At 41.4% G+C, this 27911-nt stretch overlaps 1 protein-coding gene across 1 annotated transcript; it reads left to right on the top strand.

Moving 5' to 3' along the window:
* On the top strand, positions 1 to 27911 carry shcbp1 (SHC SH2-domain binding protein 1; the record flags this gene model as incomplete). Its single annotated transcript, XM_080730172.1, has 13 exons — positions 1 to 112; positions 879 to 1085; positions 1525 to 1640; positions 3309 to 3517; positions 7790 to 7885; positions 11085 to 11315; positions 15166 to 15343; positions 17621 to 17741; positions 19692 to 19823; positions 21547 to 21665; positions 22390 to 22476; positions 22972 to 23119; positions 27526 to 27911. 13 exons carry the CDS (start codon positions 1 to 3, stop codon positions 27909 to 27911), a joined length of 2142 nt encoding a protein of 713 aa, XP_080586298.1.

The following is a 27911-nucleotide window of genomic DNA, read 5'->3' as shown; positions in this document are numbered from 1 at the left end:
ATGGCGACAGAAGTCATGGCGTTTAACATGGACTCATACGTTAACGTTGAGCTGGAGACAGAAAACTACGAGGCTGTGGAAGAGCAGCAAAACGCGTTGGGAGCCGCGCAAGGTCTGGTTTATTTCCAGTATGGTTTATTATTACTAACCTCGCCTACCAGTCTTTCAATTATTACAACCGTCTCTTCGTGCTAGTTTACATCTGCCTGGTTCTTCTGTACCTTGTTGTTTCACTTGACCAACAACAACGTTTTTTTGTTGTTTTTTAACTCATAACTTCACTACATGGCGTCGGTTTTGCAGTGGTGGAAAACGTACTCACACACATGTTATCAATACTGCATTGCATAAATACTCTGTTATAAGTAAAAGTCTGGAATTCAAATTGTAATTGAGAGTAAAAGTATGAAAGTATATTGGTTTCAAAATGTACTTAAAGTACCAAAAGTAGCCTAGAAAGTAATTGTGCAGAATGTCTAGCCCTGAAACATGACACTACAGAATGTCCTGTTTCACAACTTTTCAAGTGTATTATGTAATACAAATATTTTGAAAATAGCAGATCTACAAGCTCACAATAGATCTGCTATTTTCAAATGGCCAAAACATACATAGGGCTGAAGTGGCTATGTTGTTTTAGTAATACAAATCTAAATCTACAAACACTAAAGTAGTACATTAATTTGCTTTCACACTGCCTGTTCATCATAGAAGCGCATAAACAACCATTAAAACACACAAGGTGAAGACATAATGTACATAGAATCTATAGAAACTCCAAATGCATCCATACATAACTTCCTAGCACACACACGTCAGCTGACATGACATGTTTCCCCCCTCCATTTTGATTATTTCTTTATTGTCTTTCTCTACAGTCCTTTCTGAGAGTGCTGATAGAAGCGATGCAGGAGAGGAGGATGAAGATGATGACAGTGGTACAGACTACTTCACCATTGAAACGCCAGCTCGGTTGCTAAGAGCTGAGCGCAATGTTGGCAGCAACTCAACACTGCCTGACGTCTTCCAGACAAACAACCTTCTTTTCTATGAGAGGTTCAAGGCTTACCAAGACTATATGCTCGGTAAGATAAGACCGTCTGTCATAAGCTCATAACATCATTCTGAAGCACAAGCTACCTGTAAATAGAACTGTAAATAAGAGCTGAATCCCACCCCCAAAATGTACTGTATATGTATTTGGCTGTGGACTCCAATCTGAAAAGATTATGTGAGGGACCCCCATATAAGACTTGTTAAATATTCCAAGTTCTTCTCAAGACCTTTTGAAAATATCAGATCTACAAGCTCACAATGCTTCACAATGCGACTTGTGAGCTTGTACATCTGCTGGTTAAACAGATCTTGGTGAATCCCACAAAGTGGGGTCCCAAATGATTTCAGCTGACAATTTCAAGGGCACTTTGAGATTTCATGGCACATTGTTTTGGCCCAGTATATTTCTTCTGCTGATCCATGTATGTACTGAATGTATGTGAGTGTTGCTTGTGCTCTTGAGTACAGGTGATTGCAAAACATCAGAGGTGTGGGCCTTCATAAGTGAGTACCTGGAGAAGGTTGTGGAGCCATGCGACTGGCAAGCCCTGTGGTCTACTCAAGTCTTTGATGTTCTAGTAGAAGTGAGTGTGCATCCAAACCAGTATATTCCATAAGAAAAGCAGCCTTTATTTGCCCTAGGGCAGGGATGTCCAAACCTTTTTCAAAGGGGGCCACATTAGAAGATATTAAAACAACAAAGGGCGACTATCTCCTGACATGATGTACTTTCTCAGACCATAATATGCCTCATTTAAACGATTTTATTTAGCTATCATCATCATCATCATCAATATTTAATATCAATGGTCTTTTGTCAGGTGTCTGCTCTGAACAAAACACATAACTCACATAACTCCACATTACCAAATGTAACCAGATGTGCAAGGTAAAAAAAAAAAGCAATAAAATAGCTTTCTTTGACCCCTTCAGAATGAGATAACGGAACAATCCTCCTGACAAATTATACTCTGAGAAAATATTCTTGTTTGGCGGGCCGTTCATAATACAATTTAGGAATGAAGCCACGGGCTGTATAACATTTGTCCACGGGACGCATTTGGCCCCCATTTAAAAAGGACTGAGGCGCTGATAAGCTTGCACTGAATGGTCAGCTGCCATGTCTCCGCGTCCCCTATGGGTTACAGTATATAGCAACTTAGCTGCGTTAGAAGTGTCTGTGCTGTGCACTGAACTGTCACTGAGAGTGACCTCACTGCTTAACCGTGTGGTCTGATTGGTACTATTCTGAATACTATTCTGCGTATGAATAGGTAAACATTCAGCGGAAATGGCATGTCTACAATCTCGCATGGCGTGAAAAAAGGAGAAGAAGCGACCTCTGGGGAAACCCGGTTATCGAAAATTGCCATGGCAGCTAATTCCACACAGTGCCTTAGCAGTTCTTTTTTATTTTTCTGTTGCTTATTTTATTTGTATTCATGTTTTATGTAAATCACTTTTAAGAAGAAACTCTGTCTGCAATTAAAAAGGTTTAATGGGAGTACCGGTATTCCCATTAAATCTTTCTAATTGCATTTGAAAACCGGGTGCAGGAGTTTTTTCTTAAGTGCATTGGGGCCCTCCTTTGTTCTTCTCCTCCTTGTAGGTGTGCAAAAGACTTGCTTATTATGTAAATCACTTTGAAACGTTGTTCTAAGTGTTAACAAACAAAGTGTGCTATTCTTATTGGCAGTTAGTCATGGCTTCGCTATGGTTCTTGAAGCGTATCCACTAAGTTACTATCCAGCCATACAGAAGCGTCCATCATCTGAATGTTGTTGGTGTTGTCCTAGGGGTGGGCGATATGGTGATGATTATCGTGGAGACGATACAATGTCTCCACGATATGCCTTTTCAGAGATAACGTATGTATTGTGATACAATTGAGGGAGCCTTGTAAAAAATACTGTTGTTGAATCGTTAATACAGAGATTCATTGCAGAATTCAATTTAAACCTGAACCCTAAATCAGTAGTTCTCAAACTTTAAAATGTCAAGGTCTCCACTTATACAAATGAAACCAAATGGGTCCATTTGGTTTCATTTGTATACTGTCAGAGTTACATACTTGTAAAGTTCAATTTAGACCTCCCAAAAGGAACCCAGAGAGTCTAGTTTTTGTCAAGTAACTTGAAAATTAACCATCAAAACCAACGTGAAAAAGAATCGTGATAAAATCGTGTATACAGCTTGGGAAAATATTGTGATATTGTATTTTTCCATATCGCCCACCCCTATGTTGTCCTCAGGTTGAAGACGTGGACTACAAAGAACTGAAGGCCAACGTGAAGCTGGTGCTGCCCGTCCAGTTTGAGGCCAGGGGCTGTGAGCTGAACGAGGAGTCCATCAGGGTGCTGCTGGAGGCCACACAACACAAGGTGGCCCTGCACGAGCTGCAGGTGGTCTATGATGAGTCTGGGGAGTTTGACCAGACGGCCCTCTCCATTGAACATCTCAGGTATGGCCTAGGCCTGTCACAATAATTACATAATCGCCTTACCGCAATTATTTGAGATACTCGCAATTGTTTTGCATAATTGTCATAATCGTTTCCAGGTTGAAAATGTTTCATATATTTGCAAGCATTATACAAAATAGTGGAAATTGCCAATCTACAAGCTCACAACGCGTCGCGATGCGTTGTGAGCTTGTAGATTGGCTATTTCCACTATTACATTTTGTATAAAGTTAATAAATGGTACTATTATCTGTGCATATTTAGGTTATTTGTCATATCTGTCCTGTGTAATTTCAAAGCCCAAAAGCAAAAACAGATTTTTTTTCCCCTTTTTTTTTTTATCCCAGTGTAAAACGCCAAAAAACAATGAATGAATTAATTAATGAATTGTTAATCGTCATGGCAAATTTCATCATAATTGTGACAACTCATCTGGGTGTAACTTGCTAGTATGAATATGAACCAAATGGCTGGTTATGTTATTTTTGGGGAGAGGATTATACAATACCAATGTGATTTAGCATTATCCACCTGTTTCCGCGAGAATTTACTGTAGCATTATTTGCGGGACACTTCCGGTTAACAGCAGACATACAAGCTCACGTCGCGTCGCAGATGCAACCGTTGTGAGCTTGTAGATCACTATCGGCTGCGGCGCCGGAAGCTAGCTGCACATTCTGCGCAATGCACGATGGGATGTTGGAAAGTTGTGGATAGCAGTCAACATTCAAGTATGTAGATAAATGACAATAGATTATTACTAGACCTTACCCGTTCGAAGATATGTGCTCCAAAATATGTGCAGAGTGTGGGTTGTGGGGAAAGTTACTGTAACTGGTGCGCGTGCGTGAGAATATGTGGGAGCATCATAATGTAAGGAGCAGCTCATGGAGGAGTGTATATTTATGATGGATACAAATAATTTAACAGCAAATTTAGGTATGGGGATGAATGCGCGCTTGCTCCACATAGTTTTTCCATACCCGTTGGAAGATGAGACACACATCAGAGAGAGAGAGAGAGAAATGAAATTCGGGCTCCGTCACCGTTGGTATAATGCTAATGGCCAATACCATGTGAACTTTGGGATCAGTTGCTGAAGCGAGTGAACAGATAAACGTAGATAAGCGTGAGCGTTAGAGCGTTAGAGCGTGAGTGAGTGAGTTTGCTGGTTTAATAGATAGATGGTGATGGAAAGATTACCATTAAGTATAATATCAAATACATATATAAAAATATATTAAACATATTCAAGCCCCCAAATTGATTAATACAACATTAATTATGTAAGAGGTTAAGGGTTATTAACTAAATATTATCAGGCCCACAATTTATTTTCATTTCATTTTCTCTCTCCATAATGATGCATTCTTCATGCATTGTTATTTATTTTTACCACTAGATGGCAATAGGTGTTCATGGGAGCAATTCTACAAGTTAAGTTGAAGTTAACACTGGGAAGTGGCTGATTATCATGCATATTAAATCAAATAAGAATAAAAGCCTAATCCTTTGTGGTGCTTTCATCATACATTCAGTCTAATTGTGCAAACAACAATTGAAGAATCTGCTTTTGTGTTAAATCTGGTTTCCTGCGCAAGTGCTGTAATTTTTACCATTGAGCTAATAGAGCTGACCTTCTTGCTCAGGGGATAAATTGAATCATGACCTTCAGGCCAGAATATGTCTAGGTGAGACATGACCTTTATGATCTGAATGTCTCAATAGAAGAGAAAGGAGACAAATACAATCACCTCAATTGTAAATTTGTATTCTATTAACATTAGTCTACCATACAGATTGAACAAAATTACTCTGTATTCATACAGTACAACAAAAGTTACATACTGCAGTAACATTTTCTACAAAATTAAATGTATAAATTATACAAGTGACATATTGAGGCTTTAATTGACAATAATAGAAATGACAGACTGAACTGATAACACCTCAATAAAAAAAGAAAATCTACGGGGGTGGGGGGCATATCAAACAGCGTGTCCTTGAAATTCAAAAGATTATAATCATTGTTTTAGATCAGTGTAGTATTTGCCTGGGTTTCATCTGACAATGAGACGGTCGGTAATCAGGTTGTGTGATGTGTGGACATGCTGGACAAACCGGCTCTACTGCCTCTGGTTTTCACTTTCAGTTTGACTTTCAATACCCTGCGCTTAAACCTTTAAAGACTTGAGGCTCTTTTACAAATGCCTTTCAAATCAATAGTTCTCTAACTTTTTTGTGGCAAGGACACCTAGCCCAAACCCCCATCTGAAAATGCTTTGTGCCAGGGACCCCCAGAAGTCAGAAGATTTAAAACATTTTAAGATAAAAAAAAAAAAAAAAAAATAGATGATGTACAAGCTTGCAGATCTGCTATTTTTGAATTCAAAAATCATATACATCCATTAAAAAACGCTCACAATAACCGTATCGCAGAAATGATAAAATATTTATTGTGAAATTGTCCTCCATCATACGTAATTTTACTAGCTGAGCTGCATATCCACTAGTACCACTTAAAACCCTCAATACTCAGTTAAAACGGACCTGCAAAGAGCGTACTTTTACACCCTACAATGAATCTCTTCTCCAAAAATGTTTGACGCATTGTCAGCTTGTATTGTAGATCATCTATTTTTGGCCAACCCCAGAATATAGATGCTGGGGAAATGGTTAATACAGGTGTACATTTAAGTGTTTTAATGTTGATTATTGTGACAATATCGTTAATCGCAACTATTTTGGCCACAATAATCGGGAAATGTAATTTTCATTATCCCATCCATATTACAGAATGTATGTTTTCAACATTTATTTGAGCATTCTTCATTTTGCCTCCGAAACTCCTTTCATTGAATTTAGATATCAGCAGACACACCTAAATGTCATCAGTAATAGGCTGGGGTTTAATGTGGTTATACTCGCTGAAATATGCAGGTCACTTGATTCTGAGCCACCGTTTTCTTTTTCTTTTTGTAGTGAACTGAGCAACAACTTGAAGCCCTGTGCTCTAGCTAGCAGGGCAAAACATGAACTTTAAGAAACAAATTCAGAGCTCCCTTTTTTGTGAGCTGGAATGAGTCATGTTCTGTGAGACAGACAGACAGAGACACACACACACACACACACACACACACACACACACACAGACACACACGGACGGACGGACGGACGGACGGACGGACGGACGGACGGACGGACGGACGGACGGACGGCTTACAGTATTATAGTCACTGCTCACTTGCCATCTGTCATGTAAGGAGACAGTATTTGTTGCTTTCTCGTTTATTCGACTCAGAGTTGGCTTTTGCCTAGTGGTTCATCTGTTACATTTTGCAGAGCATGTTAACACAAATGCTAAGAATGTTAATTAGATAAGCATGTTGTCCAGACAGATGCTAGGTTTGATGTTTACTTGGTATCCTATTTTCTTACGGACTAAATCATTTTCTTGACTAGGGTTCATGCCATCATACTCTGATTTCAGAGCTAAATGCCGAAATTGTACGCCTAATTGCCACAATGTAGGCATTTAGCAGATACTCTTGATCCAGAGCGATTTATAGTAAGCAAGGTAATTGAAAACGGTTTCTCATTGTTAACTAGTTTGGTAAGCATCAATGTATTACGTGAGTCCAATGCAGTGCTATACATATATGGAGAAAAACAGTGATGTTGTCATTCATCATTACAGATAAATATGCAGTATATCCAAAAATGCGATGGACTGTAAATGCCTAATTAGACCAAAAGGCTATAATCTGACAAAGTTGTAAGCAGTTACTGACAAAGTCTAACAACAGTTAGTTAGTAGTTTACAGTATATCAGTGATTGTCGACCTTTTTTCATTTCAAAGACCCCCAGTTTGATATGCATTAGGCCACGGACCCCATCGGATACTATGTTTATCTCTGGTACCCCAATTCTCAGTGTAATTTTAACTTCAGACGGAGTGTACAAATGGAACCAAATGAACACTTATCCATTTGGTTCATTTTGTACGCTCTCAGAATTACAGACCAGCAAGGGTTCATTTAATTCCTGAAGATCTATCGTTTAGCTGAGGACCCCCCTGGAACCCCCTCAAGGACCTCTGGGGGTTCCTGGACCTCAATTTAACCCAGAGAGTACCCATTAAACCACCATGATCTGAGTTTATATACACGAGACGTTATGTACTTTGTTGGCCCATTTCCATCACGAGGAAGAGATCTGGGGTCTGCAGCAGAATAGACAATGTAATCGCATCCATTTTCTCTTATCCACAGGTTTTTCTGCAAGCACATCTGGAGGAAGTGGGACGAAGAGGACGAGGATGACGAGTTCGACTACTTTGTCCGTTGCCTGGAGCCTCGCCTCAGACTGTGAGTGTATTTGTGTGCTGATCTGAGGGCTAAAAAGTGGACGCTTAAGTCCTGCCCCAATCTGCTGCCAAACTATTCATGCATAGACCAGACATCTGTAGAATGCAGTCAAGTTGCTGCAGTTCACTCCCATTTTACTAATTGTAAAACAACACAGGGATTAGGCAGTTAGAGCTGTAGTTTTACATTTTGACCACTTGAGGGCACTATGCACTAGGAGAGCAAGAATATGATTCTGCAATTTATTTATTATTATTTTTTTTTAATGCACGTCTTTCAGATGTTGGTGCTATAGGTCGTGGGGTGATGACATAATGCTTACTAAGGCTGGTGATCTTCTAGATGTGAACTTCCCATAAAACCTGTGATGCTCAGTTTGAACGCTTCAAGTCACACTATAGGTCATGGTGGGTCTTCAACAGGGGGTCCAGGACCCCTATATAGGGGGTCCTCAGAGTTACTTCAGGGGCGCCGCCGCATTAACCACCTGAACCCTTGCAATATTCATTGCTATTTGCCAAAAATGGAAGATCTACAAGCTTACAATGTGCCGTGCTGCAACGCGCTTTGAGCTTGTAGATCAGCTGTTTTCGGTGAAACGAAGTTTACCAAGTGTTGAAGCGTTAAGTCATACATGGACAACTGGCGGCCTGGGTAGGGCTGTCACAATTATTACATAATCGTCTAATTGCAATTATTTGACATAATCGCAATTATTTAGTGATAATTGTTTACATGTTGAAAAATGTTTGTGTTCAAAGTCAAACATTTTAAAAATAGTGGAAATGGCAGATCTACAAGCTCACAACGCGTCGCATCACGCTGCATTTTGAGCTTGTAGATCTGCTATTTTTGCTGAAACACGTTTCTGGAGAAGAGGTTTTCGCTCGACAGTAAATATGCAATGTTATGTGGCCCACTGGAGTGAGTGTGGAAATATGGTGGCCCGGGCCTCTCCATCATCAAAGTTGCCCACCCCTGGTTTAAGTGGTTAAATGTGTGAAATACACATTAGCATGAATCCAATACATTAATAGAAAAGCTAAAACAAAAAACATTGTTAATTTGAAGCTTCTATGAAATGTATGAATCTATTACAATATGTAGTGGGGGGGGGGGGGGGGCCCTAACCCTAACCCTCCCCTGCTTCTCCTAGACTCCTGCTATAGGCAGGCATTGACACTAAGGCTTGCCCACCTGCCCCCGGCAGGTAAATAAAACGTCAGGGCAGGTGAAGTTGGCTTTCAGGTTGCCCGACAGGGCAAGTGCTCATTTGAGAGGGGACACAAATGTCTATAAACATGAGATATCTGTCTAAACACCTGAACGTGGCCAGTGCGCTGTGTCTTCTGGTCTGTGGAATGTAAAATAAGAGCACTATTTACCTATAATGTGCTGTTTTTACTGTTGCTACATTTAAAAATAAAAAATAACAAGTGTGAACCCATAGACATATTCAATCATAGCTAAAGTATTTGGTATTTGGATTTGGAGGTATTGAGGTATGACATTTTATCGCACAGGCCCAGAAAGTAAAGAAATAAGTGTTAAATTGAGCGGTAATTAAAATCGTACCTATCATTTTATAAAGGACGATTTACTTTTCGGGCAAGTGGGCATTACCTTCGGGCAAGTAGAACATGACCTGTACTTGCCCGATGGGCAAGTGCCTCTGAGACCTTAGTGTCAACCCCTGTATAGGTACTATGTGCTCTACACTGGGATGAGATAATTCATCTTGCCTTCCAGTTATTTCACTTCTGATCTTGTGTTCCTCTCATCACTCCTTTCTCTCTTCCCTGAGCATTCTGTTCCCTCTTGTCACTTTTCATTTAAATCTGCTATTCATTTGATTATTTTTTTGTCTCCCCCTTTTACTTTTCCTGTCATAGCCTTCTTTTCTGCTTGTCACACACAGCCTCTCTCCACTGCTCTGAACGTTCGTCTTGGTCCTCGCTGCTAGGGCAGTTGCCATCATGAAACCTTTAGTTGACGGTTAATTGTCATCGAAATAATTGTGTGATTTTATTTAATTGTGTTTTTGACATTGGATATTGAAACGTATAAATAAAAATGACATTTGTACTGTATTTGCCTTTTAGGCTTTCAAAAAAATATGACAAATAACTTGCATATACAAAGCCAATAAATCAATTACAATAGACCTGCACCAATGATAAACAGAACAAATAAGTACAAGTACAGTATTAGGCTTCTTTTTTTTCTTGCTTCTTTTTTGATAGCCACAATAAGCTCCCAACATATTGTGACACATTGTGAGCTTAGGTCGGTTTGAACATTTGTCAAAGTTTTTCAGATTTGTTGCCCAAAATAGAGATACCAGGTTGAAAGTGGTTGAAAGAGCGTGGACGACTAAGAAAAAAAGATGGAAAAGAAATCTGTTAATTTCCTCCCCAACTGTTTTTATACAGATGAATGGAAACCATTGTTCTAATGATTTGTATTGCCTGAAATAATTGTGATCAGGCGATTTGGTTAATAATTGTGACAGGGCCTCTTCACTGCTTCCATGGATCATTAAAGTTCTCAGTCACCACAACTGATTTCAGTCATTTGGAAGCATGCTGCGCACTAAAAATAGGCAATCTACAAGCTCTACACAAATCTACACGTTGCAGCGTGACATGTTGTGAGCTTGTAGATCGGCTATATTCGGTTGTTAGCCATTTTACTATTAAATATTAATTGAAGTAGTCAAACTAGCAATATAATCCATGTTCAGAAGCATCTTCCGCAAACCCTAACGCCAGGGCTCCACTGCAGCAGGCGGGTGTCACGTCTGTGTCAACGCAGGGAACGTTCCATTTCTAATTAAAGAAGGGTGCTCCACTGCCGACGTGACACTGCCCAATTCGCCCCGGTTAATATTTTGTCGCCGTCACAACTCAACGCTCCTAGCCCTGGCGGAATGATCTTGGACATTTCACAAAATCAAAGGTTAAAGCCTCAGTCTGTGATTTCTTCAACTGGTTGGCTCTATGTTGCAGGAACAGGTTTATACAATAATACCTAAACATTACATAGTTATCCTACATAGTGTGTTTATTGTTTAGGAAAAGATCATTTCATGCTGTTTCACAGATCACAGATTAGGACTTGGCCTTACAAAGTCATTTCAGTTGTGACATTGTATTTAGCTTTAATCCTGAACCCTCTTCTACCCACACCACACCAACAGGTACTATGACATCCTGGAGGACCGCGTGCCTACGGGCCTGGTAGCAGAGTACCATTCCCTGCTGTCGCGCTGCTCCCAGCGCTTCCACGAGTTCTCGGCGCTGCGCAACGACCTCAACAGCGACTCTGAGTCGGAGCTGGACAACGTGTCCATGGTGGAGGGCCTCAGGCTCTACGAACAGATGGAGACCCTCAGACGCAAGCTGCGCATCATTGAGAATCCACTGATACGGTAGGAAAAGAATTGCATGTCGTCACCGTCGGGTGGAAAAACCTTGTATGTCGAAACCTCTTACTTTTCAGGAAATGTGTGCGTAGGGCTGTCACAATTATTACATAATCGTCTAATCGTGATTTTTGGACATAATCGTGATTATTTTTCATAATCGTCATAATCGTTTCCATGTTGAAAAATGTTCATATATTTAAAAAAAAAAGGTCAAAAATGGTGGAAATAGCAGATCTACAAGCTCACAACGCGTCGTGGCGCGTTGTGAGCTTGTAGATCGGCTATTTCCACTATCAATGTTCTTTTTGGAGCTGTGTGGAACACAAGCTCCCTATACGTGGCCGTGTGTGTGGGTCTGTCTCCATCCGTCCGTCCGTCCGTGTAGCCTAAACTTCGGCGCGTAACTAGTGCCGCACCATTTACGCCACTCGCGCAATATATACATCAAAATGTGCGGCTCGGCCGGGAATGGTGTTCTATTACCTTTCGTTCCGATCCGCCTTACCATGCCGACGTAATCGGCAAAAAACGACGCTTAATTGTCCCCATTGACTTATAATGGGACAATGCAAGAAATCACTTTCAAGTATTTTTCTCTCGTAAACCATAGGAGCTACAGTTTCAAACCTCGGAGAGGAGATTCATAATGATTTTAAGAATGAATCGAAAAATAATTACATCACTCGGCCTCATGGTGGCGCTATAACGGCCCACTTTACGTTTTGCCCCGTAACTCTTGAACCGTTGATCGGAAAATTAAAATTCTTTTTTCCCTGGATTCCTTGGGTCAAGACGCATCTCCCCATATAGGCCACGCCCATTTGTGCCAGGATAGATTTTCCGCCATCTTGAATTTTCTCCAAAACACACTTTTTGCTCCTTTTCCTACATATTTTCTTCAAATGTCACAAAAATCGGTACACATGATCCTGGGTGACCAGAGAGGTGCTGTTGAGTCTAGCCTGCCCTGAGCATCAACTGCAATACACACACACACACACACACACACAAACACACACACACACACACACACACACACACACACACAGCTCCACTTCGAACAGAGGTTCGATTTTTTAAGTATAAAGTTGTCAAATATGTCAGTAATGTCTTTGTATATTTGGGTTATGTGTCATATCTACCGTGTACAACTTCAAAGCCTAAAAGCCAAACAGAAATGTAATTATCAACGACAAAAACACAATTAAATCGTTAATCGCCAATTATTTGAGTGACAATTAATCGTCATGAAAAATGTCATATCGTGACAGCCCTATCCAAACCTCTTACTTTTCAGGAAATGTGTGCGGGGCGGTGGGTGGAACCTCCGGTGGTTCCATTGTTGCTTATATTTAGTCACAAACTCTTGTTAATACTTTTCATTGGCTAAATAATAATGTCAAGATGTGCTGTGAGCCTGTAGATCTGCTATTTTTTTCCATACTTTTGTGTGACACTGTAGTAGTACAAAGTATGAAAATATGAAGATAAAAGGTTTCTGCTGGACAGCCATGTATGTTTGATACCGTGTCCCCTCCAGGGAGTGGGGGTTGTCTCTTTCTGTATTCATCCTGCCCACCTTTCACCTTTAAAAAAATAAATACATTTTATTTGTATTTATTTTTTTACATCCAGTACAATCAATATTACTATTTTGTTGTATTGTTATTAGTACAATCTTGCGGAACGTGTCACACCAACATTTTGCTGCTTCAAAAAACCCTGTTAAATCTAAGATTTTGTGCCTATTCGTCACCCCAGAATGGCTACGCTAGGGGTTTGAGTGGTTAAAATGCCATCCAGTCATCCAACAAGATAGACGTAATAGGAAGAAGATGATTGAATAGCAGTCTGTGCTCTGATGGGTACATACACCCCCAGAACCTCTTGAAGAGAGAGAGAAGGTTGAATCATGCCAAAAGATATCTTTCTTTTTTTACTGTAGCTTTGAAAAAGAAGAGGCCTTGACTGCCCACAGTCTGAGAAGCAGCTCATAACCAGACCAGACAGACATCAAGCACAACTGAATGCAAATCAGACCATTTACTGCCAAAGGAAAAGTTTTAAGACTAAAAACGTCAATGTCAATTATTATGCCACCACTTCTGAAACTTTTTCATTTCAAGGGCCCCCATAACTCTAGAGTTTCAGACCTGTAAGGGTCCATTTGGAACCCCCTCAAGGAACCCATAGGGTCCCTGGACCCCACTGTGAAAATGTGCATTAAAGCAGTGGTTCTCAAAGTTTCCTTTTGAAAAACAAATTCAAAGTCCTCGGGCAGACAATATTAACATAACATTGTCAGAGTAGTATGCAGACAAAAATGGTCTGCACTCTGCATTGTCCCACCCTTTGGAAACACCTGGCACCCATTTCACCTTGAGAAGAGACACCACGCTCCATTACTGCACTTCAAGGCTTATGGGCCTTATTATGCTCAAAAACCCATGTCTGATATGCCGTATATAATGTTTAAGTGTTAAATGACTGCTATATCATTATTGGTATTTCAGTCTATTGTTGCTAGGAGACATGTGAAAACCACAAGCAAATAATAATAAATGGCAATATCCGTTAAATAATGATAAAAGAATAATGAAATACATTTGTTCAGACACTTTTTGTTGGCTAGCTAGTTAGCAAACCAAGATCTGTTTCTCCGATAGTTTGTCGGTTTCCATGGCAATAGTTACAAACTGACAAAGGATGGTATGTCAGCGGAGTTACTGTTTGAAGAATGAAAGCGTCTATAATGACTACCTCTTTTTGACTAATATGCTTGGTCTGTGTGTGTGTGTGTGTGTGCGTCCTTATACTACCTATACCAGCAGTGGTGAAAAAGTAACTTAGTGCATTTATTCCACTGCATTTATTTGAAAACCTTATTATTTACTACTAATGTTAGTTTGTAGATTGTTGATTATTATTACAAAACATACATTTACCACTTAAAGACCTAGTGAAATCAAAAATAAGTTTTTTCACACTTTTAGAGCATATCTGTAGTGATAATATAGCCATACCTAACACTAGATGCCAAAAAAAGTTAAAAAAAATCCTGTGTTCGTGTATTATAATGAAACAATTGCAGTCCCTAAACAAAAACATTACGTGCAAATCTTTGAATATATGTATTTTCTAAGCGAATGTTTGAAACTCAAATTTTGCTTCTGGGTGGTCCCTGGAACTAAATATTTTGAGATGGGGGTCCGTGGCGAAATAAATATTTTGGGGGTCCTTCACATGAAAAGGTTTGAGAACCACTGACATAGTAGTCTCTCAAGAACAGGCTAACTGAGCTCCAGTTGAAGTGAAAAGGACCTTTTTTTAGACGATGGCTAGCCAGATTGCTGACATAGAAACATAGGTTTTTCCAAAAACCTTAGAAGGATTCAAAAGACACTTATAGAATCGGGTAAAAATTATAATTTTCACGATTTTTCAAAAATAGCAGATCTACAGGCTCGAAGCGCGGCACTCGATGGCGTGCTGTGAGCTTGTATATCTGCTATTTTTCAATAGTTAAAGCATAAAATAGTGATACACAATAATGTGTACCCGTTCTAAATCATCTTCCATAAAACCATAATGGTCTCACATAGTTCATATAAGAAAAAGGCCTCAATCTGTGATTTCTTCACCTGGTTGGCAGTATGTAGAACCGCGGGAACGATAATTATGACTAAAACACAATCATTTTACATATTGTGTTATTGAATTGTTTAGAAACGGTGCTATTGTGTGTGGGTGGCTCCTTTCACACTGTTTCACAAATCGCACATTAGGACTTGGCTGTACAACAGTATTCAGCCGTGAGATTTTATTTGACTTCTTCCACCACCGTCTATACCAGGTATGTGCTGGGCTACCAGGGCATCAACAGGCAGCAGTGCATCCAGACGCGGGGGCCCAGGGAGTCTGGGGGCCGGGTGGTCCACGTGGTCACGGCCTCCACCACCGCAACACAGCTGCTGTCCCTCCTTCAGGACAGACTGCAACCCATCTGCTCTGATGAACACACTGAAATACAGGTAGGACGTTAGGAACTATAGGATTGTCACCTAGTCGGGGGCCTTAGGGTTTTTTCGTGCTAGTCAGTCTAAAAGCGCCAAATTTTGCACAGATGTAGCCCAGGGCATGCTCTAATGATTTAGCTAGAGCGCCCGAGTCAGCGACCTTCGGGTTCGCCACAGCGGCCAAATCAAGTTGGGCTCCCATCGACTTTCTATACAGAAGAAAATCTGCTTTAAGTAGGATGTGAGGGGTCTAACTAGGGGTTTGTCATGATGCTGAATCCATTGCAAGCAAAAAAAACATTCCTTGGGCTTCAAATGGCCCCAGAAAACGCCCACAAAACTGAAAAGTGATGACTCATCACTATTATCACTAAACCATCGTTTTGTGGGTCAGTTTTTTGTGCAAAACAAATGCTTGCAATGGATTCAGAATCATGTCAAACCCCTAGTTAGACCCCTCACATGCTACTTAAAGCAAATTCTTTTTCCTCCTGTAGTATACGTAGTGTATATAGAAAGTCGATGGGAGCCCAACTTGATTTGGCCGCTGTGGCGACCCCGAAGGTCGCCGACTCGGGCGCCCTAGCTATTACAGCATGCCCTGGGCTACATCTGTGTAAGATTTGGCGCTTTTAGACCGATTAGCACGAAATTACCATTCTATCTCCCCAAGTCCTCCGACTACACCGTCATGATGATAGTTTTACTTAGCCATAATTGTCTGTTTTGTAAACAGAAATTGCCCAGTGCAGATATGACATAAGTAAAAAAGATAAGTGTGAAGTGAGCGGTGAAAGCACAACACACGTGCATATCTCCTTGTATGGGCCGTTCTGTTCAGTTACTTTATATATAATATGAGCATGGATCTCCATACATGGAGATCTGTACTCATTTACCATACTAAAACAGAGTGAAATGTAGGAGTGGTTTGCACTGCTCAAAAATCTAAGTGAGGTCTTGGCTCCCCTCCAACTCATTTACTGCCAACATTGTTTTTAGACATTGGGCCTTCCCTGCCACGCTTTGAGTGCTTTTACTAATCTTTGAAATATCATGGAATATTCTGCGTTGCTCTGATCCGCTTTGAACTGCCTATAAACACAACAAGACATATCTGCCTAAATGCCTGAACGTGGCCAGCGCACTCTGTCTTCTGGTCTGTGGTATGTAAAATAAGAGCACTGATTACCTATAATGTGCTGTTTTTACTGTTGTTACACTTAAAAATGTAAAATATGGCTATGTAGATATTTGGTATTTGGATTTGTAAGTACTGAGGTACAGTATGACATTTTCATCGCACAGCCCCTGAAAGTAAATAAATAAGTGTTAAATTGAGCAGTAATTAAAATCTTACCTATTGTTTTATAATGGGATTTACTTTTCGGGCAAGTAGGCATGACCTTTGGGCAAGTAAAACATGACCTGTACTTGCCCGACGGCAAGTGCCTCTGAGACCTTGCTGTCAACCCCTGCTAAAAGGTTATATTAGTGGTTAGCAGAATAAGGGCGTGGATAAATGAAGTCACTGGTAGGGCTGTCACGATTATGACATTTTACATGACGATTATTTGTCACTCATAATTGCGATTAACGATGTAATTGCGTCTTTGTCGTTGACAATGACATTTATGTTTGGCTTTTAGGCTTTGAAGTTGCACATGGTAGATATGACACCTAACCTAAATATACAATGAAATTACTGACATATTTGACAACTTTATACTTAAAAAAATAACATTGATAGTGGAAATAGCCGATCTACAAGCTCACAACGCGTCGCATGAGCTTGTAGATCGGCTATTTCCACTATTTTTTTACATTAAAAAAATATATACCGTATTTTCCGGACTATAAGGCGCACTTAAAAGCCTTTAATTTTCTCAAAAAGCTACAGTGCGCCTTATAGTCCAGTGCGTCTTATATATGGATCATTCATTGACGTTGACATTCCCTTTAGCACAGCTCCATCTGTTGGATGCATAACGCAAAGGTAGCGTCTATTATGTGCGCCTTATAGTCCGGTGCGCCTTATATATGAAAACAGTTCGAAAATAGACCATTCATTGACAGTGCGCCTTATAGTCCGGTGCGCCTTATAGTCCGGAAAATACGGGTATGAACATTTTTCGACATGGAAACGATTATGACGATTATGAAAAATAATCACGATTATGTCAAATAATCGCGATTAGACGATTATTATGTAATAATTGTGACAGCCCTAGTCACTGGGATGTCGTACGTATAGTAAGTAACCCCCTCCCCAAACACGTGTGTCCCATGCAGTTCCACAGTGACCCGGTGCTGGCCATAGGTGCGTGTTTCCAGGGCGACGCGGTCATTATTCTGCCGGGGCACTACTGCGTCTCCAGCTCCATCTTCTTACCAGACTCCATCACAATAGAAGGTATGTGGCTTTGAGTCTTAAAGGGCCGCGTCAGCCATTTTCAACCCATCTTTATGGAATTGGTCCTCACTAATGCTCATTATAACATGGCACCGTTTCCATCTTCTCGCTCGCTCTGTCTCAGGCTGTGGAAAGTTCAGATACCTGCCTACCAGGGACATCATTGGTAGGCCGGTTGGTCATTTCAAACAAGATTTCAAGATTATTATTATTATTGTTATTATTAGCAATGCAAGAACAGTGGCTTATATTTTAGCATTTTAACTTTCCAGAAAAAAGAAACACGGTAGTTTCTATTGAGCTTGGAATCACTATAGGGTAATATTAATATCATTGGCATGCATATGAACAACTTAGTAGAGTAGAGATTCTTCCGTCGTGTACCGAGTGTGTGTGCAGTGCACCCGACACTGATGGTCCCTTTATACATTTCACTGTATTCACAGGGTTCCTGGAAAAGTATGGAATTTGATTTGAGTAATTTCCAGGTCTGGATAAGTATGTAAAAAAGAAAAGAAAGCATGGAAACATATTTGTTATCAGACTATCCCTATTCCGTCTGTTTTCTAATTGATACAATTCAGAATTTCTTGGTCAAACAAGTGTTTGTCATGGCGTTTGGAGCAGGCAGCAAAATGTTTACCACTGTGTGTGAGCACAGAATGAGATTGATGTAATTGAAAGCAAGGTTATGAAGTATATTGCATATGAACATCCCTTCTGTTACTGTAGTGTAGGGGTTGAGAATATACAATTATTTCCAGTAAGACTCCCTAATCGGGAGATAAGCGACCATCACGTCGCATACACAAACTTTAGAAGGCAGTCGTAGGCGATCAGTTGGGAATATTGGAAATGGGACAGATCCATGTTGATGACATGACTTTAGAGATACTGTTTACCGCTTTGCGTGATTTTAGGCCAAAATCTGTAGGAGCAGTGTCCAAAAATATATTTTGCAAGAATCGGCCTGATAGTGGCGCTAGAAGAGGGCCATGTGAGAAATCAGGGGCGGAGGTTGTGATTTGCCATCCAAGGAGTGTGTGTGCAAATTATGGCATTGATAGGGCCAACGGTGGCAGAGATAGGGGCAAAAGTGTGACGTGACTGACGCAGCCGGTGGAGCTTTCTGTAGTCTTGCATATGTGGCCCACACATCTCGTACGTTCAACTAGTCCAACATGGAACTAGGTTCAGCAGCTAGTCCAATGTGGAATCAAGTTTATCTAGTTCAATATGGAACTAAGAGCTTATTTCTTTGCATTAATGCCTTTTTAAAAGTGTGGCTTTGAATTTAACTTCTGTCACACTCATAAAATAGAGACTATCTCCCTGGGTCTCTCCCTCCATCACAGAGAGTGTGATATCAGAGAAGTGCTGTGAGTTGAGATGGGAGGGGGGGGGGGGGTTTAGTGAAACAGCGGGAGAGGAGAGGAACGGCTCAATTAGTGCAGCCACCACAATGAAACACTCAGTCCTTTCTACTGAAGAAACCTTTGATACCTGGCTACACACACACACACACACACACACACACACACACACACACACACACACACACACACACACACACTCAACAGATATAAACAGTATATTTTGCTGATCTGAAATGTTCACATGGCGTAGATCTCTATCTGGTAATGAAAATAAAAGCCTGGGCACTGAGGCTACTATGTGATCTACAGTGACTAAAACATCAGAGTTGTCTTTAAATTAACCCTCATTTCAAACCAGACTGGTCACTGTATATTTCTTTATAATGCAGTGTTTCCCAGACTTTTAGCTCACGACCCAAAAGAGAAATTAGACGTTTGTCTTTTTTTGCCTTAAACTTTTAAAAATCTTGAAATCTTAATAAAGAAATATGTAGGAAATGTAAAAAAAGTGGATATTTACTCTACTTGCTGTTTGGGGAAACAGTGTTCTGATGTGTCCTTCTGTCTGGTCAAGGCTTCGGGCTGAGTGATGAAGTGGTGATTGAGAAGAAAAACAAAGGAGACTCATTTGTGGAGTCCATGGGAGCCGACGTCAAGATCTCCAACATCAAGTTCATTGAGCACGACGCCATCGAAGGCATTCTGTGTGAGTCTGCAGTGGACACTATTACAACAGGCCTTTGAATTCACAGCCAAGGACAAACATTTTAAAGCGTTGTGATCTTGTTTACAATTTTTGAAATGTCATGAAAACTCTTGACAATACTGACATGCCCAAAACAGGAACTTATTATTTTACCTTAACCATTTGAACCCTAGCATCCCTATTCTGAGGAGAACTTTAGCCAAAAATCTGATCTACAAGCTCACAACGCCTTGGAGTGCTAGGTGTTGTGTGCTTGTAGATGGGCTATTTTCAGCACAGAGGTTTGGTGTAGAGGGAAAAAAAGAGTAGACCAAGTACAGAGCCAAAGGTCAAGTTTACTAAATAATGAGGGTTAGGGTTCCAAGTAAACATACACTGATGATAGTGCTGTCAAACTAAACCATGAAATCTATGAAAAAGGTTATACAATATGTAGTGCCTGTCTGTGTGGTCCCTGCTTCATCGTACTCTTAGCTACGGGGTCCTTGACCTAAAAAACATTGAAGACACACATTTTAGATTCAACCTTAATGGCTTTGCTGCTTCAGTTGTGATCAATAGTAAAGTTGATCCACAGTAAAGCCTCCCTGTGTACTCTGTTATCCCTGCTGACTGTTCAGAGGACAAAATCAACAATTCAGCATCAACAGCAGGTTCTGGCTCAATTAAAGGAAGCGGCAGTCATGTGTCAGTGGGTAGAGATGGTGGAATGGGATCAACTGGACCCAGCCTAAAGGTCTTTGTTGCTGTGGGTGTTATTACGACCGTGGCCTAGGATTCCCGGAGCCACAACAAACAAAAACAACAAAAAACAAGGGAGATGCTGTTAAAATGGCAAAAAGTTATATTTATTAAGTAACTAAAACAAACCAAGCATCCTGCTGGGGTTAAAGTTCAACCTGCCCTGCTTCACTTTGAGCCTCTATTTACTTGCGGAATTCACATTCCTCTTTGTTCTAATGAAGATGACTATGAAAGATGGATATTATGGCTATGGGCACAGTCAATAATGGTCATGTTTATTTCAGACCGTAAGGCCAAACTGATTGATTAAATATTTGGAACATTTAACATGTAGTAGGGATGTCATAGCTTTAAATTGAGCTCATGACCTACTAGTACTGAATATTGTCTCTTTCCTGTGCTTGTTCACTGTAGTATCTAAACAGTGGTTCCTAAACAGTATGTCGAGGCACACTGGTGTACCGTGAGACATGTCCATGTGTGATTGATTTTGTGACAACCACACGTTATTGCAATATTTAGTTGCGGTCTGGCAGAAACTCTCCATACTCTTAACTTTTTCTTCTCCATAAATGAATGCCTTACTTGATCATTACTACAGCGTCACACAAAGTATCAAAAAGTAGCAGATCCACAAGCTCGAGACGCATTTTGAGCTTGTCGATCTGCTATTTTTGATATTTCATTTATTTGAATCCTGAGAATTAAAAGATTTTGGACATGAGGTTTCCACTCGACATTGACGCTAAACAATTATACAAAAGTATATTAATTATTTTTTAATTTTCACTATATCAGTATTTTGTGCATGGTTATTACACATTTTCAAAAATGGCACTTCTACAAGCTCACTAGCTTGTGAACTTTTATATCTACAGTTGTTGCTATGAATACTGTTATGGCTATTGGTGTGCCTTGTGTGCACCACTGCTGCAATAAATCTGAATGTTTAATGTTTCGACGTTGTCCTCTCCTCCAGGTGTGCGTCAGGGGAGACTGCAGATGGAGAACTGTGTGCTGCAGTGTAACACCACTGGTGTGATCGTCCGCAGCTCAGCACAACTCACCATGAACATGTGTGACATCTACGGCTCCAAGGTGACTGTCTTAATCATAGAGTATATATACGGTATATTAGAGAACGGATAGCCCCGCCCCCAGCTATTCATTTCAATGCAAGTTACTCAGTGGCGTTTTGAAGCATGCGGAAGTAGCAGAATCCAGGTGCATTGTGGGGGAATTGGATCATCTGGAAACGTCTTACATCACGACCATCACGAACGTCAAACGACGTCCATTGAACCCCATAGCAGACCCCACCGGCGCGCTCTTTTGCTTGTGCATGTATTTCCCCCCCCGCCTGCATTTCCAGCTTTGGCTTCAATATTTACAAGCCGTTCTGGGGGCTTGGTCTTAGTACACAGATTCTCAACCTGTGGGCCCACAAGGGTGTTGCAAGTGGGCCCTCAAATAATTGACAAAACGCTAAGATCTTAGTGATAATAGAACATCTTTTTTTTTTTTTTACGATCTAATAGCTCAAAATGAGTTGCAACGCATTTCCGAGCTTGTGGAGCCAAATGGCCAGATTATCACGCCCCACTGGGTGCTTGTCAACCAATGACCAATCAATCAAACAAACATTAAAAGTCAGTGCAATGCATTTCACATGAACTGAAAGTGCCCAGGTCAGGAAATGTCTAATAACAAAAGAATGAAACGGACTGACATGTCAGCTATAAAATAGGGAGAATGCATAAAATATGCATTTTTTAAGATGCTTTGTGGTGTTGTAATGGTAGTGCATACTGTGTTGCTGCAGGGGGCGGGTGTGGAGGTGTATCCTGGAAGTGTTTGCAGTCTGGTAGGGAACGGCATCCACCACTGTAAGGAAGGAATCCTCATCAAGGTGAGCACGCACACATGAAAATAACACACGCACACTGCCTGGATCTCTCTCTCTCTCTCTCGGAGACAAAACAATAATACTGTATGTTTACATTAACTTATATGAACCCAAGCTGCCCTATTCTAGGCATGTCAGAATAGGCAAACATATACTCTATGAAAATAGCAGATCTAAAAGCTCACAACATGATGGCCGATATTTCTGGCGAAGAGATTTGGTGTCAAGAGAAAAAAGAAGCAAGGAGCCATGTTGACCTCCATTAGGGGTCTGCACTCGTCTTCTGTGATGTGTTGCAAATCCACTATTTTTGCCAAATGTTAGCCTATTTTTGCCACATTTTACCCTATTATGACATGCCGAAAATTGGGACGCTACAGAGTAAGGGGTTAATCAAAAATATTGTGCCAAAATTCAGATTTTTGCAATCCATTTTAAGATCATTGATAGACGATGAATAGCTTTTCTGGCCATCTCTAATCAGATCTCACACTTTAGGACTTTGCTGATGTGCTGGATGTAATGCCTCGCATCACTATGGAGAACAACGTGATCCACAACAACGAGGGCTACGGTGTGATCCTGGTCAAACGCAACGACGCTGCAGAAGATGAGAAGAGTCAGACGCCTCCGAACAAGACTGGAGGTGAGACCCTCCACACATCAACCACACTCTGATTCTGTACCTTAATTAACCCTGTAAGGCCCGAATTAATTTCTACTTGCCAAAAAAGAAATGAAAAAAATCAGATGGTGTTGTAGGAGTCCTAATCAGAGGAAAATGTAATGTTTAAAAAAAAAAGTTTGTAAGGTTTTATAGCCATAAATCATGCTCTAATTTACATATGGGGGATATTTCTCACAATAATAATATATGTACATGTTCTAGACATTCTAATGATCACCAAAAAAATTATTACAAGCACTTTACTTATGTTTTTGTGAGGAATAGCTTCAGTGAAAAAGTGAGATGTTGTTCGTCCATACTCTGGAATGTCAGCCTCTGTGGGGGGTATTTATATGCAAATATTGTGGCCAATGCCATTGTAATCTATCTATAAATGCGAGAAGTCTCTGCGTGCGTGTGTGTGTGTTTGTAATCCGCGTATCTCGAGAACCGTTCGTCCCACCGGCTTCAGATTCGGCACGCGCGTTCCCCGCCGCGGCACGGAGTGCAGTGCCGGGTCTCGACCCGACCCGACGCGCGGTTTTCCCGAACCGGCGCGAAACGTTCGGAATCTCCTTATGCGGGGTTGATTGTTGACATCAGGCTGTTTCTGAGGAAATCGGCGAAAGCTCTGACTCATTGTGACATCACTTCATAAAAGGCTCTGACATCACGTACGCCACATGAGTCAACAAAAAATCAGGCTGTTTCTGAGGAAATCGGCGAAAGCTCTGACTCATTGTGACATCACTTCATAAAAGGCTCTGACATCACGTACGCCACATGAGTCAACAAAAAATCTCTGTGAGTGTGTATGTATGTAGGTAATCCGCGTATCTCGAGAACCGTTCGTCCCACGGGCACGCGCGTTCTCGACCCGACCCGACGCGCGGTTTTCCCGAACCGGCGCGAAACGTTCGGAATCTCCTTATGCGGGGTTGATTGTTGACATCAGGCTGTTTCTGAGGAAATCGGCGAAAGCTCTGACTCATTGTGACATCACTTCATAAAAGGCTCTGACATCACGTACGCCACATGAGTCAACAAAAAATCTCTGTGAGTGTGTATGTATGTAGGTAATCCGCGTATCTCGAGAACCGTTCGTCCCACGGGCACGCGCGTTCTCCATAGACAGATATCTCCATATATGGGCATAAAATGGACCCAGAACTATAACTGCAGTGATCTCCATATATCCATATATGGGCATAAAATGGACGCAGATAGCCAGATATCTCCATATATGGACATAAATGGACAGAGGCAAACAGATGGTCAAAGATCTCCATATATGGGCATAAAATGGACGCAGACAGACAGATACAGATATCTCCATATATGGGCATAAATGGACACAGGCAAACAGATGTTCAAAACGGGTCCTATGACAACAGGTATAATGAGGTTTGCATTAAAGGGGGAACCGGCACTGTGTCTGCAACACAGTTGGAGGCACAGACAGATACTCCATATATGGGCATAAAATGGACGCAGATAGACAGATATCTCCATATATGGGCATAAAATGGACCCAGAACTATAACTGCAGTGATCTCCATATATGGACATAAAATGGACGCCGACAGACAGACAGACAGACAGATACAGATATCTCCATATATGGGCATAAATGGACACAGGCAAACAGATGTTCAAAACGGGTCCTATGGGCATAAAATGGACGCAGATAGCCAGATATCTCCATATATGGACATAAATGGACAGAGGCAAACAGATGGTCAAAGATCTCCATATATGGGCATAAAATGGACGCAGACAGACAGATACAGATATCTCCATATATGGGCATAAATGGACACAGGCAAACAGATGTTCAAAACGGGTCCTATGACAACAGGTATAATGAGGTTTGCATTAAAGGGGGAACCGGCACTGTGTCTGCAACACAGTTGGAGGCACAGACAGATACTCCATATATGGGCATAAAATGGACGCAGATAGACAGATATCTCCATATATGGGCGTAAAATGGACCCAGAACTATAACTGCAGTGATCTCCATATATGGACATAAAATGGACGCCGACAGACAGACAGATACAGATATCTCCATATATGGGCATAAATGGACACAGGCAAACAGATGTTCAAAACGGGTCCTATGACAACAGGTATAATGAGGTTTGCATTAAAGGGGGAACCGGCACTGTGTCTGCAACACAGTTGGAGGCACAGACAGATACTCCATATATGGGCATAAAATGGACGCAGATAGACAGATATCTCCATATATGGGCATAAAATGGACCCAGAACTATAACTGCAGTGATCTCCATATATGGACATAAAATGGACGCCGACAGACAGACAGACAGACAGATACAGATATCTCCATATATGGGCATAAATGGACACAGGCAAACAGATGTTCAAAACGGGTCCTATGGGCATAAAATGGACGCAGATAGCCAGATATCTCCATATATGGACATAAATGGACAGAGGCAAACAGATGGTCAAAGATCTCCATATATGGGCATAAAATGGACGCAGACAGACAGATACAGATATCTCCATATATGGGCATAAATGGACACAGGCAAACAGATGTTCAAAACGGGTCCTATGACAACAGGTATAATGAGGTTTGCATTAAAGGGGGAACCGGCACTGTGTCTGCAACACAGTTGGAGGCACAGACAGATACTCCATATATGGGCATAAAATGGACGCAGATAGACAGATATCTCCATATATGGGCATAAAATGGACCCAGAACTATAACTGCAGTGATCTCCATATATGGACATAAAATGGACGCCGACAGACAGACAGACAGACAGATACAGATATCTCCATATATGGGCATAAATGGACACAGGCAAACAGATGTTCAAAACGGGTCCTATGACAACAGGTATAATGAGGTTTGCATTAAAGGGGGAACCGGCACTGTGTCTGCAACACAGTTGGAGGCACAGACAGATACTCCATATATGGGCATAAAATGGACGCAGATAGACAGATATCTCCATATATGGGCATAAAATGGACCCAGAACTATAACTGCAGTGATCTCCATATATGGACATAAAATGGACGCCGACAGACAGACAGACAGACAGACAGATACAGATATCTCCATATATGGGCATAAATGGACACAGGCAAACAGATGTTCAAAACGGGTCCTATGACAACAGGTATAATGAGGTTTGCATTAAAGGGGGAACCGGCACTGTGTCTGCAACACAGTTGGAGGCACAGACAGATACTCCATATATGGGCATAAAATGGACGCAGATAGACAGATATCTCCATATATGCATGGGCATAAAATGGACCCAGAACTATAACTGCAGTGATCTCCATATACGGACATAAAATGGACGCCGACAGACAGACAGACAGATACAAATATCTCCATATATGGGCATAAATGGACACAGGCAGACAGATGGTCAAAACGGGTCCTATGACCAGGTAAAAAACAGGTATAATGGGGTTTGCATTAAAGGGCGGGGCATTCATTCCCTATTTACATTGTTCCGAGTTGGCCAGGTCGCCGACTAGACGCTGGGCCGCCCGAAGAGCTTCTAGTACTAAACAATAGAATAAAAGGTATATAGACTAGAGCCATGTGCGGGTTAAATCCATAGTTATATATAAAAGGTTAAATCCCCCTCCAGACCGTCCGCACTTATTAGATTTCTGACCATTAGCCTAAGGCCCATGCTGGCCGCCCCCTCCCCTCATTGATTTAATTTCTGATCACCGCTCCCTCGATCGCGTTTAGTGTATTATTTGTGAGGAGTTGCTTAGGCCTAATATAATATAGGCCTATTTGTGGGTCTCTCGCCCTTGCTTGCTCTCTCTCGCTCTCTCTCTCTCTCTCGCTCTCTGTGCCAAATCATGTCCAAATGGAAGAGAGAGAGAGAGACTCTGACTCTTCGTAGATATTCATATCTTGCTAAAGTATTTGCTGTCTGGTTTATTGCAAGATTCCCGCCGGCTGCTGCTGGTTTAATTTTTTGATCGCCCGTTTCTGACCGCAGATAAATAGGCTAACGCCTGCGCCGCAATTTTGCGGGAGTCCTGCGGTTACATTATGAGTTGAACTTGTAGAATTAATAAACACGGGGAGATGGAGGAGGCATTATTATGCAGCTTGGACATCATGTCCCGTGGACAGACGTGGACTAAGCGTGAGCGCAAACGTATCAATTAAATATGCAAGAATGTGGCAACTTCACACCTCGCATTCGCACAACTAAACCGAATTATATTATGAGAATGTGTGGCCAAAGTGGGGTCCGGAGACGACCCCCAGGTTCCAGGGGGGAGTAACATGTGTTAATACACGATCACAATATTTGAATGATTTTGTACTTTTCCTGCCTCTTCTCCGGACGACTCTGCAAAAGTAGAAGCTAAACCGGCAACCAAAGACGTGTCTGGAGAGGAGAGCACAGACCGAGCAGATCCTCCAGCAGAAGAATGTCCCTCCTCCAAGACGTCTTCCACTCTGACGTCAGACTCCACCACCACCACCTCCTCCTCTACCTCAGCCGGTTGCAGCACACCTGAAGTGTCGTCCGGGTCCACCACAGAAGGAAACAGCGCCATCAGGCGTGAACTGGTCGCCACGTCGACCAGGAAACTACAACTGGTCCGACAGCTGAGCCGCAACAAAGAGCCCGTTTCCACCCAGGCTGACGAGGGCCTGATGGAGCAGGAGATGTTCGTCTCCATAAAGGGCAACGAGTTCAAACGGAATGGCTTGGCCAACTTTGGAACATTCCTCTATTGA

The sequence above is a fragment of the Nannobrachium achirus genome (genome assembly GCF_963921795.1).
Source record: "Nannobrachium achirus genome assembly, chromosome: 7".
NCBI classification, from domain to species: domain Eukaryota; kingdom Metazoa; phylum Chordata; class Actinopteri; order Myctophiformes; family Myctophidae; genus Nannobrachium; species Nannobrachium achirus.
The sequence above is the reverse complement of the archived record's forward strand: the minus strand, read 5'-3'. Positions and strand labels throughout refer to the sequence as shown.